Source organism: Platichthys flesus, chromosome 3 (assembly GCF_949316205.1).
Source record: "Platichthys flesus chromosome 3, fPlaFle2.1, whole genome shotgun sequence".
Taxonomy (NCBI): Eukaryota; Metazoa; Chordata; class Actinopteri; order Pleuronectiformes; family Pleuronectidae; genus Platichthys; species Platichthys flesus.
This window is the reverse complement of record NC_084947.1, coordinates 1848710-1864037: the sequence shown is the minus strand read 5'-3', so window position 1 is coordinate 1864037 and position 15328 is coordinate 1848710. Positions and strand designations below refer to the sequence as shown.

At 42.7% G+C, this 15328-nt stretch overlaps 1 protein-coding gene across 1 annotated transcript in view; it reads left to right on the top strand.

The window, feature by feature from the left end:
- LOC133941451 (protein unc-13 homolog B-like) overlaps positions 1–15328 on the top strand; it is a 79831-nt gene that overhangs the window by 16057 nt on the left and 48446 nt on the right. Inside the window, exons 2-3 of the mRNA XM_062381724.1 lie at positions 1614–1901; positions 2131–2218. Of these exons, the coding sequence (XP_062237708.1) occupies positions 1614–1901; positions 2131–2218 (376 nt within the window). The remainder of the gene's footprint in view (positions 1–1613; positions 1902–2130; positions 2219–15328) is intronic.

Sequence of the window (15328 nt, the reverse complement as noted above, 5' to 3'; positions counted from 1 at the left end):
GCTGCTGAAGGTACATCGTCTATAGGATCACTTTTCTCCAGCACTCCATCTCCTGCCACAGGTGCAAAGGCACCACAGCCACAACAGACAGAAGGTGGCCTCTTCTCTGGTTTTAAAAACCTTTCAGCTGGCATTTTCCAGGATGAAAAGCCGACTGGAAAGGAAGAAACATCATCTGCTTCATCTATGTTTGGTATGAAACTTGGCTCAATGTTTGGGAGCTCTGAGCCTTCTAAACCCGAATCCCCCACTCCTGTGATCACAGCCCAGCCTCAGTCTCAAACTCAAAAACCTACAGAGGAAGCTGACGATCCAGAATTTGATAAACTTTCCCAAGGCTCGGAAGAAACAGGAAGTGCAGATGCCAGTGACACAGAAGGACCAACAGAAACTTCAAAAAGCGGAAGCTGTGACACGTTGGCACAGTCGCAGTCTGGCCTCCGCTCTCATTCAGATTCTTTAGCAGAAGGTTTGGACAAACCTCAGTTAGAGATAACGACATGTGAGTTTGAAAAGACACAAGACACCCTGCAGCCGAAGGACCTGCTGACAAAGGAAGCTGCAAGAAGGCCAGTGGAATTTGTACAATAGATGGAAGTGTTGATTTTCCCGCACCTTTCCTGTTCTTCTTTTCCCATTTAAATGTTGAACACATTTGATGTCTGTAGTTCTGTAGTCGTTGTATATTCCTTTTCCCATCCTACAAATGAACCTGAGCGCATAATAATATAATATACTTGCACACAACTGTAAATACAAAGCAGTCTGTGAGAATCAGATGTTTTAAGATTATACACCTCGTGATCGAGCTGTAGTTTAAAGAAATGATCACAATTAGCATTTAATGTGAGTATGCGGAAGAGCTTTTCCCTACATATAGTAGCTAAGTAGTAGTTTCCCTGACAGTGATGGAAGTGCAGTGCACAGAGAAACCAGTGGTGTTTATTTATTAGCTTCCCTCTTGTGAGGCCTATATAAAGCCACTCCTCTCTCTGTCCCCTGCAGTTCTCTGAATTATTCTCCGAGCCTCGGCCAATTTGTTTAATATAAATCAACTGCTGATTGATTTATGATGGCGTGGCGCTGCGCACACCACAGAGGCCGGCTGGACGCTGGAATAAAAGCAGCAGTGAGAAGTAATTTGGCCGACACCCAAGAAGACGTAAATCATGCCGGTTAAAGCACAGAGCCACTTTCCTCGTTAGCAGCCTCGGTCTCCAGCAGGTCTCTCCAGTTCAGTCGGCCACTTATGATTCTTATCAGCCAGGTTAAGTGCATCCTTGATGCTCTGATCTTTTAGTTTCACTTATAAATACACTGTATGTGAATGTTTTTGTCATTATTCTGAACCTTAAACTTGCTTCTTGACCACAAATCTGTGGGAAGACTATGGATCTCCTAGTTCTGATGTCAGTCCTCCCAACATGATTGCTGGGGAAATCTTCATCCAGCTTCATTCAGCTCACATTTTCCTTTCCTTCCTTTGTGTCGACTTCCCTTTTTACTCCAAAATTCCCTTTAAGACATAGTTTCAAGTGTAGTGTAGTTTGATGATTTATGTTACCTTGTCAAATCACCTCATTATTCTAAACAACAACCTGATTCCCCTACAGCCCACCGGACAGCAGTCGGTTTGATTCCTCAGGCAACCTCAGTCCGGTCAGCTCCCAGCTCAGCTCTGAACCCGAGGAACGCCAGCATCCAGAGTCCTGCTCCCCAAGAGGGCCTCACCCCCCCCTCCACAGCCAGCCGTCGACCTGGGACGAGGAGGAGGAAGAGGAGGAGAAGGAGCTGCGTCCGATCCCAGAGCCTGGATCCAACAAAGATTTAAAGGACTCTGCCGTCGCTCTGCCAAAACCGATCCTGGACAACCATGACAACAAGACTCCGACTAAAATCAGGTACGTCAAAAAGATCCAAGTTTTTATTATTGAAAAGGAAACACCTGGAAAATAGCAAATAGAAGATTTCTATCTCCTTCCAGACATGAAAATATTGTTTAACGACAGACTTTTAATGACAGGTTTTCAGGGAATCGATTTGAATTTTATATATTTATTGATGTTGCCCATCTTCTTGATACATTTCTCTTTCGGCATATTAATCATTTCTCTGCTTAATGTTTGACAGTTTCTTTGAAGACGGTCCTCCGCCCTGTTCCCCGTCCAAAGTCCGCTGGCTGAAAGCGTACAACAAAGTGAGGGTACAGCTGCTCGAGGTAGGAAGAGTCACACACTGCCCACTCCGACTACACACACACACACACACACACACACACACACACACACACACACTACATTACAGATAAAGACTCTACATATATGTCTGTGCACTCACAAGAGAGTCAACCCAAATCCCATTCACAGATTTCAGATATTCTCCCTTTACTCTCTTATGTAAAGTTACCCTCTCTCTCTTTTCCCCTCTGGGTTGGTTGAGTTTCCAGCCATGTTTCAGCAATTTGCACTGGTTTTGTGCTCCTCTGGGATTCCTGCTGTGATCTGGGAGACCCTTCTTTCAGCTTCGGGTTCCCTCAGATCTGGTTATCACACCGCTGAGTTCTAAGATGTGTCATGGCGAGTTAAACCCTACCCTCAGTTTAAAGAACCAAGCACCTGCAGGCGGTTTACAGTTGACTGTGGCGTTGGGGTCTTTTATAGCTGTATGCTGGTTTTCTTCCTCCTTGATTGTGGGCCTCTGTGTATAAATGTCTGTGTTACATTTGCACTCGACATCAGACAGAATGAAGGAGTAATCAGGCTGCAGGTCTGAGGGGAGAAGGAAAGAGGGCACATCACGTTCAAGTGTCTTGTTTGTGGGGTGGAAGGATTAAATAGGGATTTCTAACACTGGCCTAATTGAGCTGAATTAAGCTGCTACATGTGTTCGCAAATGCTAATGTCAGAATGGTGTTCTGATTTATATTTTGTATCACAAAGTCTGACGACATCTTCAGATTTAGTTTTACAGAACATAGATGGTGCTTTGATTTAATGCTACAGAATGAAGTTTGACTCTTGGGTCAGAAAGCAAATGGTTGAGATGAAGAAGAACATTAAGAGAAACCTGGTGATGAAACCTTAGATGAATCACTTTTGTCGCAGTCTTACCTGAACCATGGATGTTATTATGTTTTCATCTTTGTTTGTTTGTTTGATATTAGCCAGATTTCTAAAAGATACTGAGCCTTAAATAGTCGAGTCTCTTTCCCTCTGAAACCTTCGATCCCAGACTTGTGCTGTTTTCTTTTGAAATTCACCATCATTTCTGTTTTTAATTGACATTATAATATGACATCTTGAGATGGGCTTTTGAATATCTCATAATCAAACTGAAGCACTGAGAGGAATCGAATCTCAGAGTGGCTGGTGTTTGTGAGATTTGAGTAACGCCCCTTGCTTGAATCATTTGGTCCTCAGATTAATGAGGAAGACAAGTGGCTGCATGTCCCTGTGTTGATAATCCTCCACCTTGCTTAAGTGTCCTTGAGCAAGACGCTGAATCCCTGTTGTTCAGGAGGACTGTATCCTGACCCACCCGGGGCTCAGGGAAATGACACGTCTCTAATAAAGTTTTAAATTATTTATGACTCAGCTGCTGAGCACGACACTCTCTGCTTTAACAATAAGTCTGGTGGGCTGTCAATCATGACTGTCGTCCCTCTGTCTAAACAGCTCAGAAGACAAATGGCTGCTGTGTGACGAGGGTTTGAGTCCGGAGGCACCTGTTGGAGTTAGAACACAAACTAATAAATGACAGGAGGGGAATTGAGTTTTGTATATAGATGTTTTGTGAATGTAAAAGTTCTGCAAAGTTAAAAAAGTTCAAAGTGGTGAAGGGAGTGGAAGTGGCTGATCAATCACAACAGGGAGTGGACCAGCTGGCCAATCAGAGCAGACTGGGTTTTGTCAGGAGGCGGGTCTTAAAGAGACAGGAGCTTAAAACCGGTTGGTCATATTCCTGAAGGGATACTGCAATAAACACAACTTTATTTTAAACACAAACCAAAGTCACTGCAACTGTGACCTTTGTTTTAATAAGAGAGTGACTTCAAAGCAATTCTAATTTAAACTGATTTTGTCTCATAATATCTTTTACATTACACATGATACATCTTTCTTTCTCTTACTCTGATCACTGTCAGCCTTTGAGTTGATACACAACTTTTTCACTGTCTGTAAAGGTAAGTTTTTATATATTTTATATTTCTTAGCTGAAAACTCTCCAGAAATGACTTTTCATCGATAATGAAAAATTCATCACGAGGAATAATGAGTTTCCCTTTCCTCCATTTGTCGGCATCAATCATTACATCATGGGTGATGTTCGTGGCCTTGTTTTAAAACAACATAAAGTAACAAATTCATCAACACAGCAGTCAGTGCTCCTGACATTTGGAAGGAGGAGGATGAATCCACCGGTCAGCAGTTGTCCCCAGAAAGACCAAAATAGTCTTTTTGTCTCTGTGCCATGGCAACGATGTCACATTTCTATGGAAACACAACCTTACATTTCTTAGTGATTAAGGTGCCATCGCTGTAGTGTGTGTGTGTGTGTGTGTGTGTGTGTGTGTGTGCGTGTGTGTGTCTCTGCACTGGAGTAGAACATGTACAAAATATATTTAATGGCTGTTGTAAATAATTTTCAGCTTTAAGCTTTCGTCAGCTCCGTGTTGACAAACCACCCTGGAATACAAAATGTCAAATTATTGTCCTGACATTTGACCGCTTGTTATTCTGCTGCTTCTGCTTTTTCATCTGTTAGTTGGAAAAACATTTCATTCTAATCCAAGTCTCATTGCTCATCATGCTGCATAGATTTGTTCATGATCATCTGCTTTCCTGATTGTTTTGATCATTGGGAAATAATATCCAATCCATGAATTTGTGCAGGGGTCACTAATAGGGAGATCACAGTCCAGGTCCAGAACCAAAGCTGGTTCATCCAGACTCTAAATAAACTGATAAATCCTCTAGAACTGTCACTGAACTGATTTCTATCAGCTTAATTGAATTTGGTTTGAGCTCATTTCTCGTGTTTAACATGTGAATCTTCGACACTGTGATTTTACCTCTGAGAGAAAAGCAGCTTGTTCCTTTGATGACTTGTATTCACAGATAGTCAGGGACACGTTTCTTGTTTTAAATTGAAATGTGTGGCGGGGGAGGAAGGAATTAAAATTGGGCTCTGCAAAGAAATAGAGACGTTGTTGGAAGGTGCTGATACAAGAGTATATTACATTGTGTTTAGTGGAAGTCAATGACAAACAACTCACTTATATATATAAATATAAAAAAAATATATAAATAAATAAATATATATATATTTTTAGCAAATTGTTGTGTACAACTCATCCTTTGTCCTTGGAGACGCTTCCCAGTGTCAGACACACACATTCATATTCACGGTGCAAACCAATGAGATGAGCTCGCTGCACGGAGCGGCAGAGGACAGGAGGGGCAGCCAGAGAGGATTGTGGGAAGGGAGAGGAGGACAGGAGGAGGAGACGATGAAGTTTTAAACCTCAACACACACAAAAGTTCTGTTTCCTATGTGTCACACAGGGGACATCGTATTCAGATTGGATTTAGAAATAACCGATTAAAATCACAATTTCACAGTTCTATCATTGTGTATGTTAACCTTCATGGACACAGTGCAGGCGAGTGAACATGTGCAGATCATATTGTGTCAGTGTTTACAAATTAGAACATCCTCACCTGCTTGTGTCACTTGGAAAAGAAACCTTTCAATTGAGTGTCATTTGTGGAAATATTGATTTGAAATATGAGTAGAACCTCTTAACACATTTTCAGACAAAGTGCAAATAACGTCTAATTTCACGTTCGTTTATCTGGAGAATTATTCAAGGTCCATTCGCCTGAGTTCATTCCCACTATTTATTTTTTTTTATGAGATAAGATGTTATGCAACATTTTCCTCTATTGGGACTAATTCATGGATCTTGTTGAACAGAATCAGGTACGTTAGAGGACTGAGATCTTTGACGTTAGGTTTCGGCTAGGGAAACTTTAATGTCTCTAACATCTCTGTCTAGTTTCAAGCTCCTGTTATTTTTAAGTTAGCTTTACCCTCTGGATTTGTTTTTGTTTTTGACATTGCTGTTCCTGGTGTTGACATGATTTTGTTCATCAAAAGATATAAAACTCAAAGCTGGATATAAATACATAAAAACGAGTTGATAAAAACAAAAAGAGATTTCAAAATAATCTGTAGAATTATGTTGAATATCCTGGAAATGTCAGAATTTGGTTGACAGCTCAGTTAAAAAAGGTCTTAGACGGGATTCTGTTTGGAAACTTCAGTTTTCATCTGATGTTTTATAGACTTTTGTTGTCTCCTCCTGCGAATGAGAACAAACCCGACCTCAATCTGATCGTGAAAGTCTGTAGAACCAGAACAGTTGATGGAGTGGAGCAGAATGATTACCCATCACCGACAGAGGGGACATGCAGAGGTGATTGGAGAGAAAGAGAAAGTCTGAAATAGTTGTTTCAAATGTCAAATATTTGACAATATAGGCAAAGTTTAAAGGGAAATGTACGATGCTTTCAAGTATTTTTCTATAAAGGTTTGTAACTTAGCCAGGTGAAGTAGAGGCCGATGATTTCCTTCATGTATTGGAAGCTGTTGACCAATCACAGCAGGGTGGAGCAGCTGACTAATCAGAACAGACTGGGCTTCACAAAGAGGGGGGGGTCTTAAAGAGACAGGAGCTAAAACCAAGTGTTTCAGACAGAGGCTGAAAAGAGGAGCTGCAGCGATTGACAGTGTGAGGACATTGTTTGGTCTGTGCTGATACAGGTTTCTATCTGAAAGTGACCTGGAGTCCAAATTCAACACTGCCTCTCCTTGGACCTTTCATATGTGAGACACAGACAGACAGACTTATCAGATCAAGTTTATGACTTCATGAATATTCTGATCCATGAAGTCTCACAGCCTCAGTGCTTCCTGATCAACCGAGGCTGCGACTGCTGAGAACTTCTTATCTCAGCCGCTCAGATGTGAAATGTTGGATTTCAAAACATCAACAATAAGTTTTTTTGAGTGAGCGTTTTAGCCTGAGTGAACAAATCAGCCTCCATCAATATATTCAGTGATATGAAACCTGTCTTTAAAACAGGTTTTCTTCCTTTTCCTCATCTTTTTTAAATTGTGTTATTCCTCTGTCCTCTATTTTTACTTCTTTAGTTTTACCTCAATAAATGAACCTATGGGGAAAAGCAATCTTCAAAATATACAAATTCATATTCTTGTTTGGAAATATTGTGGAGATAGAATTATAATTGCACTTTATCATACTTTTAGTAGGGTCTAGAAGTACATTTATCATTTAATGAATAAAAAGACAAATGAGCACAACAGATAAACCTATTGATAAATATGTACTGAAATGTTGTTAGTGAATATTTTGTCCCTAAATTAAAGACCGAAGAACAGTCTTTCAAATTAAATTTTTACAAAACCACAAGAGCATTATTACAAGAGGATTAACTCAAAATTAATTTTCTCTGACTTCTTTTTAAGTCAAACACAATTTTTTCTCGAGTCCTGTGTCAGGTTCTGTTTTCCTCTGTGCTCTGGAGAGATTGAGTGAGAGAGAGAGAGAGAGAGAGAGAGAGAGAGAGAGAGAGAGAGAGAGACACCAGAGAACAAAGCTAAAGTAAAATGGAATTAAGAGGAGAAGAAGGGATAAATGGATGAAAAGACAGACGCACGGAGGGGAAGATCGTATTTGTGTCTTTTAGCGATGTCGACTGCGTTCAGCATACTAACGACACGGCTCCTCGGAGAGACACGACTCCGACGCTGCTGCGTGACATTGGCTCAAAGTCACCATGGAAATCAGGCCTTAGTGTGTGTGTGTGTGTGTGTGTGTGTGTGTGTGTGTGTGTGTGTGTGTGTGTGTGTGTGTGTGTGTGTGTGTGTGTGTGTGTGTGTGTGTGTGTGTGTGTGTGTGTGTGTGTGTGTGTGTGTGTGTGTGTGTGTGTGTGTGTGTGTGTGTGTGTGTGTGTGTGTGTGTGTGTGCGTCTGTGTGTGTGTGTGTGTGTGGTACAGGGATAGCAGGGGTCTTCATTTATTCCCTCCAGGACGCCCTCGTTAAATCAGATGTTTGTCCGTCTGCTTCCCCGGATCCGACTGTTAGCTCCGTGTTTACCACAGTGACAGAACATGGCTTCTAACACGGGACTCGAAAAAACTCACAGGCACATGAACACACATACACACACACACACAGACACACACACACACACACACACCTCATCATATATTACTGGGCCTGGTTTTCAGAGGAGGAAAGAATAACGATTGAAGAATTAAATAGCTAAACCTTAATATCACTGAATCTACAGTGAGTTTCAAAGAAGACTTTTCCTTCCAAACTCAAAATCAGAGGACGACTCTCTTATCCGTGATGAAATTACACGTCTCACTTCTGAGCTGCTGCAGAGATGAAATTAATCCACAGTTGAATTGTCTGCTCTGGTGGCCGCTGTGTCAGGTAACCATCACTTTCTCTTCTACTTGAAAAGGCCAGATGTGTTTTATAGTCAGTGCAGCTGCTGGAGGAGAAGATTCCTGTGTTGTTAACGAACGGTTTAGAACGAGACACGACTCTGTTCAGAGAATTTACAGCTTTTTTAAACTGAGTGTGAGGTGAGGATTCCTGTTCTTGACCATGATCTGTGTGAGATGACCGTGAAGATGGAAAGAGTGTGGTACTCTGAATGAGAACGAGATCAATTCAAGATTGATTCCTTATGGCTTTTTCGATACAACAGATTTGTGATACAGCCGGGTACAGTCTATAGCATCGTAAAAAAAGTACCAGAGCAGATCCACAGTCAAATTTCTTACCCGAAGCTTCATCAAAGAAACAGCACGTATGAAAAATCATCTAATATTCAACCTGTAGCTGTAACATCGTTCCTCACAGAGTTCCAACCTTTGCTGATGTTTTGTTGGGGGGGGGGGGGGGAGAGAGTGAGAAGGCCAACAGCACTTTTATTCCGACTGTTGAAAGCCGACGTTCACACTGAAGTAATCACTGGAAAAAAACTCCTGCAGAGCTGGTTGGTTTTCTGTGATTCAGCTCGAGAGCTTCAGCTGCAAACGTTTGATTCCTCTCAGTGTTTCGAATACTGGAAAGAAAGAAGCTTTGTGTTAAAATGACCGCGGCAGATTCCAACTCTCGACATTACATCAGGGAATGAATGAGACGTACTGGCCTTTGGTTGAATGACAACGAGAAGAAGAAGAGCAGGAATCTTATCTCCTCCTCCTCCTCCTCCCAAAGCTTTTTCCACCTCGTTGAAACACCCACCAATTTGTGAAAGGATGCCTCAAAGATAATTACACAAGGTTTTGTTGTCATTTGTCATCGTTTTACAACCTGACATCGTTTCTGAGACCAGTGGGGAGTGTGTAACATAAGATAATGAATGTCATGTATCCTCGTCTTCCTCGTTACGGCGGCATCATGCTGGTTTCCAGCTCCGTCTTCCCGGCTGGTCGCTCGGTCAGGTGCCGAAGGCGGCGTAGCTTTTCTGCTCTGTTGTGCTAACAGCTCGTTAATGAGCCTTAAGTCACATTAAAGAGTTCTGTGCCTGAGCCAAAACAAAACCGAGTGTATTCACTGTCTTACTTCTATTGTTTATATAATCTCTCAGAGCCTCTGACTACACGCAACTACCACATCCGGTATTAACCAACACTGAAGATAATCATAATCTACGTCCCTACTGTCATGCATCAGAAAAAACACTGTTCAATTCGTCCCAATAATTTATGTATGAAGGTCATGGACATGCAGAACCACACTGAGGCAGAGTAACGTGTGTGTGCGTCTGTCGGGCGACCGGAGGGTGTGAAAAGTGAAATTATGTGAGAAAGAGAGAGAGAGAGAGCGAGAGAGGGAGAGAGAGGGAGAGAGAGGGAGAGAGCGGCCAACACGTGGTGCATCTGTGCAACAAGCTGCGATGAGTGGAGCTGATGTGAGGAGGAGGAGGAGGAAGAGGAGGAAGAGGAGGAAGAGGAGGAGGAGGAGGAAAAAAGCCTGGAAGGAATAAAGACCAAGCTGTGAGGATGAGAGAGAGAGAGGGAGGCAGGAAGAGAGAGAGAGAGAGAGAGAGAGAGGGAGGCGGAGACAGGAGGTGAAGCGACTGCTGGGAGGCGTCTCACTGAACGCTGTGATCGAGACCGAGAGGACGACAGGAAACACAGGGAAAGTGACACACCCGCCATCTCAAAGAGGAACCCGGCATATTCCTCAATTTTGAATCCATGTTCCTTCTCCTCACTGATCCATCGCACGGGTCTGAGTTCATCACTTCACTTCTTTAACGACACGGAGCTTGATTAGTTTCCCTGCTCGTCACTTCAAAGCCTCTCCACTTGCATATCTTAAAAATGACGTAAAGCGGTGCAACCGGTGTGACCGTGTTCACCGGGGGATTTTCAGACGCTCGGTTTACGGATGCTTGGATTGTGATGTCAAACTTTGCTCTCCTTCCTCCTCTCCCTCCTCTTCTTCCTCTACTTCTTCTCATCCATTCCACCGTCCTTCTGCACGAGGTAGGTCTTCACTTCTCACTCCAGCTCGCAGCAGAAAGTGCTCGTCAGAAACATTACTTACAAGTAGAGATGAAGACATTTGAGGAAGATCTCTGAGATCAAACACCTTTTCCACAAGGTGAAGACTCTATTGGGATTTGGATGGGCTCCTGAGGAAACCTCTTGTTTCCCGGGTGTCAGATCTGAATGTGATGTCAAGTGAATGTGCTGCAAACAGAAACACATTTCCTCTGCTCTCCCACTTTGCACCGTCATGCCAGAAAGTCTATTTTTAACTCCTGAAACCAAATCAAAGTATAATCGTGCACTTTTCTCTCTCTGCCAGTGAAATGGTGTGTGTGCATGTTTGTCTCATGTTTGCGTTGAGCTCACACACACAACATGTAGTGTGTCCTCCATCCTGTGCAGCGTCAGCATCAGTCGTGATCTCCACCAGCGTCGTGTGAGCGTCTCCGGGTTCCTGGGGCGTTTGCAGGATCTCCAGCTTTAGAACTTTAGAACTCATTCCATCTCTCCTCACACCTGTGGGTCAGGACCTTCAGTGGGCTGTGGGATGACTGAGTTTATTATGAATAATCATATTTCTTATAATAATAGAAGAGTGTAATCATCCCTTTTTTTTTTAAATCTCAGTGGTGCTGATGCATTTTTCATGGGAACAGGCTTCAGGGCGTCTCTCAGCAGAGAAGTAAAGAGAACGAGGTGTGGAGGAGAGACTGAATAATGACTCGACTGTCCTGATTCTGTGTGTCCACCCCAGGGGCTCACGCTGTCGGCCATTAAACATTAAACGCTCTGGAAACAACAGACGAGTCGGTTGTAGTCGTGTTTCCGAAGGTTTGAGCTCCGGTGGTTCTGATGGTGGCTTCATGGAAATGAGTTCCTGCTGCTTCAGGTTTGTTAGATGAGAATAAACAGAGACCGAGTGGAGGAGGCTTCTCTGCTGTCGGCTGCAGTGAGAGACAGAGTCTAAACTCATCAGGTGCTTTCACTGTTCATTCAGAGTGCCATTAAATAAAGTGCATGTCACAGAGGCTCTGGTGCTCTGGGTCATCTCGGCAGCTTCCTCCACTCTACTGCAGATATTTAGCAAAAAGTGAACTTGAGCCTCTCGTCTTTTCTTACAAACAACTTCCAAAAGTGCAGATTGCAAAAAACTCTGCTTCCTGTGTGTTGAAATGATGATGTCACAGCTGTTCTCATATGTGCACTGTTTGTGTAACGATCGTGCACCAGACACGACAACAACAATGGCGACTGTACATCTGTTTCCCTGCATGTGAGCTAAACTGCTCGGTCAATTACATTAATTACATTGGACATTTCTTCTCTGTTTGGCTGATGGTTGACTTTATCGCCACCTACTGGCTTGTTTTAGCATTTGTACGAGTTTCTTTTCCATCTGGACGTAGATATTTTTAAAAATGAGGACGACTGATTTTTATTTAAAGAATTGAAAAGGAAATGTTCATTAAAAATAGTATCTGCAGTTGAAGTTAATTCTTCAACCTCTTGGTACAAATACAAATTAGTCTAAATAAACGTAAAAATGAGCGATTTGATTTGATTTTAGTTTTACCTGACTGATACTGAGTTTTGTTTTTATTGTGATAGTAACCAAGGGACATACGAAGTGGGACATTGGACATCACAAAAATCTATGGGCCAGTGCCCCCTGGTGGACGAACTGTATAGTGGCATCATCGTTTATTCATGTATTTGTTCATAATGTTATTTATTGGCAAAAATATTCGCTCATTCTGTTATATCTGCAGTTTTATGTTAACTGATGAATCTGATTTATTGCTTTTACTGTTAGTGATGCAATCTTTAATTTGTCAATTTTATATAAAAAATTGACAAAATGAGGTCAAAAGTAAAGCCAAAATTGTCTTGATGCCCCCTGGTGGTTGGCTGCAGTATAGAAGTCCAGTTAAGTAAAATAAATTTCTGCAGTTGCGAGAGAGAAACAAACATTTTCTTCTTAAATCCTCTGGTTTTTACATTTAGTCGTTTGACTGACAGACAATGAAAATTATCTCCAGCTCGCCGACCTCGCTGATGACGGAGGCTGCCGCGGTGAAAGGCCGCGGTGATGTGGATGCTGTCAATCAAGTGACGTTTGAACCACAGGGCAGCTGGTGGTGGAGGAGGTGCCGGGGGTGAACCCCACACAGGTTCTCATACAGTGGACACATTGACATTTATTTATGCAGATGTGTATATAAAGAATCAAAAATATTTAACATTAATCGTTCATGCCTGCATCTGTTATGACTCTTTAGAATTAGAATTAGAATTATGATTATTCTCATTAGAAATAGTTACTCTTTTATATGACTCATGCAGGTTTCCCATTAGAATAAAGTTTAAACTGGCTGTAGAACATCAACCCTTGTGTCGGCGTGTTAAATGGTTTGGTTTTCTACAGACGAGCACTGTGATTGATTGGCTGTGTCTCCTGGAGGCCAAACAATCTCAACACATCTTGCTTTAATCTGACGGAGTCTTGCAGGTTTTCGTGTAAACACATTTATTCCTCGACTCGCTCTGCCTGAAGCTCTCAGTCAGATTTCTTTTTGGAGATTCTAGTCGTATGTCCTCACAGGTATAGGAAGAGAAGGATGTGTGTGTGTGCTCAGCAGGGGTTCGTCTGGTCTCGTTCAGACGCGACAGGTGACGAATGAGTTCCACGGCCTGAAGCCGACACAGAAAGGAAATGGAGACTACGAGGGTCAGTGTCTGCAGCGCTGCCTTAACATGAAATGGGATGAGGGACGGGGTGGTGGCGGGGGGGCAGCTCAGTTTCCTGCAGGGACTCATACAAGGACAAGAAGGAGGCAGAATGAGAGCACCTTCACATCTGAGGTGTGGCTTGATGTGGAGATCACAAAGTGCCGTCTAGTCTCCTGGCAACAGCTGGAACAACTTCACATGTTACATGAAACACGCGATGACAAACATCAGGTTCTCAGAGCAACACGGTGTGAAACCCACATGAGACCCTGGTTCTTTATTTATAGACTCATGGATGTTAAACAGGATCTGTGAATACAAACTAAAGGAAATAATAAAAGGACTCATCAGAGCTTGAACCTCAGGTCAAACAATCACACTCCTCTCTATGAGTGAGGAGACCAATTTTGAAATGATATTTGGTTTTGTGTTGGACTAAAAGTATAAACAAACTGAGACACGTTTCACATTAATATAGTTTCAAGACCATTTTCCTGAAAGCACTCAGCCATAAAACATCAAACTCAAACAAGGTTTATCGCAAGAAAATAAATTCAGAGCATGAAAATAGTTGATATTTCTTTTACATCTGTTATACTCAACATGGATTCATCTCTTCTGTGTCATTGTCTATTAATCTCATTCGAAGTCTTGATGTTGGGAAGGTGATGTAAAAGAAGAAATAAAAACCGAGAGTAAGAAGTCGGTTTTGAAAATGGAAGAAGTAGAAAGTTCCGATATTTGTGTAAAAAGATAAAAAGTCGCTAGAAAAATTACTTTTCATGTAAAGTACAGATACCTAAGTACAATAACAAAGCATTATAATTGTGTTTCCCACCTCTGAATAAAATGTGATCGCCCAGAAGTACCTGAACTGTATCTCAAAATCCTTTTATTAAAAAATTCCATCTCAACAGGATGATTCATACAAATTAGAATAATGGCACATTTCGTGGTCTCACACCTGTTCGCTCACACAAAAGCTCTTTTGTTAAAATACATTATTTCCACTGGGCTCTGAGCTGCAGCTGGGAAATGTAGCTTTTGGCAAAAATCTGAAAAAGGACAAAGAGCAAAAGAATAAAAAAAAAAAACGTTGAAACGTTGATCTGGAATCTGCTGAAGCTTCGTCCACACGAGGCTTCATTCATCACAACCGGCTGAGAGGGGCTGAGAGGGACTGAGGGGGGGTCTCATCCTGAATTGGCAGGGGCAACAAGTGCCATCATTGTTTGGCATCTCTGAGAGAAAAGCTAAATCAATTAGCCTCAGGAGTCCGAGCATTGTCATTCGCATCAGGCCCCCGATGGAGCGAGGCCAGGACCCGGCTCCTGGAACAGCCGCTCGCTCGGGGGAACAGCGAGGAAGGATTGAGGGGGAGGAGCCGGATTATTTGATTTGCTCGGGAAAGTGAGTTTACCTTCCGCTCCCTAACAACCCTCCCTCCCTCCCTCGCTCCCTCCCTCGCTCCCTCCCTCGCTCCCTTCCTCCCTCGCAGCGTGTCAGCTGCTGATCCAGGGACAGCTCTGCTTCAGAGCCCATTACAGCTTTCAAGTGCAAACACTTTACCTTGTACACTGATCTGTTTATGCTGCAAACTGAGTTTCCTGCTCCTGCCACCAGCCCGGCGGTGGCCTGTGAGTGTGTGTGAGTGTGTGTGTGTGTGTCTTTGTGTGATTAATGGAATGGAGGGCCGCTCATGTCTTCCTCCAAATGATATATTGAATGTGGGTGTGTGTGTGTGTGTGTGTGTTGGAAAAAATGAGTGATGCGCTTGGACGGAGGTGGAGTGGCGATGATAAATCAATTAGAGTGAGCAGGAGAATCAGGCTAATGAAGGTGACGGCGAGGCCACAGTCCCAATCAGTCATGACTCAGTACTGCTGGTGGGAGTGAACCAGTGCACACACGTGTTCTTACTGGATCCCACTCACCAGCGCTGGGGCCTCAAGTCCGGACAAATACAAGATGAATTTCACTGAACATCACAAAA